Source organism: Aplysia californica, unplaced genomic scaffold, assembly GCF_000002075.1.
Source record: "Aplysia californica isolate F4 #8 unplaced genomic scaffold, AplCal3.0 scaffold00158, whole genome shotgun sequence".
In the NCBI taxonomy this organism is placed as follows: Eukaryota; Metazoa; Mollusca; class Gastropoda; order Aplysiida; family Aplysiidae; genus Aplysia; species Aplysia californica.
Genome location: NW_004797428.1, coordinates 18,133 through 20,987, shown reverse-complemented (window position 1 = coordinate 20,987; position 2,855 = coordinate 18,133). Strand labels below are relative to the sequence as shown.

General features: G+C 43.0%; 2 protein-coding genes across 2 annotated transcripts in view; both read right to left on the bottom strand.

Annotated features, from left to right (window-relative positions):
- LOC101863894 (gut esterase 1) overlaps nucleotides 1-2,855 on the bottom strand; it is a gene marked incomplete in the record, with an annotated part of 47,513 nt that overhangs the window by 27,236 nt on the left and 17,422 nt on the right.
- Nucleotides 51-2,855, bottom strand: part of LOC101863666 — a gene marked incomplete at its 5' end in the record, with an annotated part of 4,238 nt that continues 1,433 nt past the window's right edge. The window contains 2 exon segments of the mRNA XM_013082081.2: nucleotides 51-1,174; nucleotides 2,641-2,723. Of these exon segments, the coding sequence (XP_012937535.2) occupies nucleotides 967-1,174; nucleotides 2,641-2,723 (291 nt within the window).

Sequence of the window (2,855 nt, the reverse complement as noted above, 5' to 3'; positions counted from 1 at the left end):
TCTATGTCAACATCAGTCAGTGTACTCTCGATCAGTAAAAAGCAGACTTGTAATGGAAACAGTACAATTTATTTTAATTATCATACTACGTAGAGTAAAAAAACGAACATTTCTTGAGCTAAATTCCCGCGACAGATGAGGACCAAGCTCTTTAGTGCGCACTTTCTCTTCTAACTGTAGCCTGCTGAATGGCACAAGAAGGCACAAGAAGCAAAGCGTTAACGTGATTCATCTAGATTTTTATAGAAAGTCAGTTAGAATCTGCAGGATATCCCGTAATCTAGATCTGTCGATATATACAACTGTTTCTAATATCTAGATGACACCGTATAAAAGAAGCAATAAAGTGAAACAATACTAATAACTCACTATGCACACAATCTGAGAAGATTTAAAGATTTCTAATTACTTCGTGCAGCACCTACAACCAGACTCAATTTGAATATTTACCTTAACAGGACTTGCTGCTACACAATAGAGGGCGAAAACAGTTCGATACCCATTCTTCATTGAGTTACCGTAGACTCTACTAGTCTAGTACTACTAGTGTAGTAACCTAGATAGGCTAGCGGTAACTTGGATCAAATTTTAAGCTTGCACCAAATTGGTGCTGCGAACTGGAGTTTCACGCATCTTTCTTCTTGTGCGGGAAGGATGATGCATAGATTTCTCTACAGTGACAAAAATGACTTTGGTGCAAAGATTTTGCTTGCTCCCAGCAGACACTACCGCAAGCAGTGCGACGAGCATAAACCATCCTCGCTGTCTGTCTCTTCACTGGCGCGCGCGCAGCCAGCGGGTGACGGATCGCAAGGATGTAAGTACTGCTAGTACTAGTATGTAAATCTAGAGCATTGACTGGTTTAGAACAATTAGAAAATGGGGGAGGTGAAGGCCAGGATTAGGTGGAGCGCTTGCACCAATTGCACCAATGGCGCCCCGCCACTGGAGTTCCTCCATGATGCTTTACAGTTCGTCCTTGCTCGGAGGCTGCAGTGGGAATTCCCGGATCCATTCTGGGATCTGCTGTTGGAACAGTCTCAGGCGGTCTGCCTTGAGGTGCTGAGCCAGGCTGGGAGCCGAGCTAAAGGCCAGGTACTGACCCTTGACGGGGTCATAGGGCGGCCATGTTGGGGGCGCCTTGCCACTGGCTCCTTTTGGCACTTCCGGTTTTCTGGGGATAGAGAGAAGAGAGATGGTGGGGGGGGGGGGGAGAAACAATGACTTTGGATGCATTCATAAAGCAGGAAGCCATCACTCAAGAAATTCATTGTTCATCGTTTCAAGAAGCAACATCCTTGCATTCTGGACATCTCCATTGATGCTTCGTTGCTCTCTACAAAATGTCGCTAAGGGTCTTTCTACTGATTGTGCCAGTGCATATCTGGTTAAACGTTCTTCTGTTCTTTCCTGTAAGGGAGCAAGATTTCACTCAAGAAATAGAACCCGAAAGTATTGATCAATGATAACATCATCATCGTTTGACTCTTTCACCCTGGTATTGGGAATAGGCCACCAAAAAGAACTCTCTATGCATCTCTATTCCGAGCAATCTTCTCCACCTCCAGCAAGCTATGTCCTAATACACCTGAGAGCTGCCTCTAGATCTCATTCACTGGTGGATCGCATTGTGCATGACATACATTGAGACAAAACAAAACTATGTCCCAATACACCTGAGATCTGCCTCTAGATCTCATTCACTGGTGGATCGCATTGAGCATGACATACATTGAGACAAAACAAAACTATGTCCCAATACACCTGAGAGCTGCCTCTAGATCTCATTCACTGGTGGATCGCATTGAGCATGACATACATTGAGACACAACAAAGCTATGTCCCAATACACCTGAGAGCTGCCTCTAGATCTCATTCACTGGTGGATCGCATTGAGCATGACATACATTGAGACACAACAAAGCTATGTCCCAATACACCTGAGAGCTACCTCTAGATCTCATTCACTGGTGGATCGCATTAAGCATGACATACATTGAGACACAACAAATCAGGTGGTTTAGACACGTTATGAGAGCGGGGTCACAACAGCCAACTTTTAAAAGGCCTACAACATCCAATTCGATGATTCAAGGTAAAAGGAAGACCAAGAAAAAGATGGATTAGTGAAGTCAAAGAGACCCTTCAAGGGAACAGTATGGGGATGTCCCCTTTTCCAATGGGACACATTCAAAGAAATATGTGTCACGACGTCGTGGAATTAGGCGCCTGTCAATTTTTGGCATATGGGGTTATTGGTATCATCTTTATGTCTGTTCATTTGCCTTTTTTTAGGTGAAAAAAATATCCATCTGTGTTGAAAAAACTCGATATATTTGCCTTTAAAGGAGGTACGGGTTGCCTGGTTTCAGAGTTAAAATTAGTGATAAAATTGCCAGCAAGGTTTAGTAACTTTCATAATCTGAGAGTCCTTCGAAACTCAAAATTTGAATTTTTTGTGCCTTTGATCAATGTTTTTCAGTAAAATCCATACAAAAATGTGTGCTTAAATTGCCCAGAGGCCCACAAAGTGCTGATTTCTTTGAGTTCATTATTTTGACAAGCGCCTGATTTCACCAAACAAAAACAAACAGCGAAAAAGGCAAATAATAAAACAGGCTAAAATGAAAGGTAACTCACCCAGTCTTGACAAATGATGAGACCAGATCACTGTACTTGTTCTTGAGGTCAGTATCAGCACTTGACCACTTGCTTTCGTCAATCTGATTCGAATAGGAAAAGCCAGGAGGGGGGAGGGGGCGGGGGGTGGGTGGTAGGAGGTTTGAGGGATTAATGAAAATAATTATTATCTATCAATATTTTAGTAAGTGTCTTACGGCGCTCGCCATTGCATA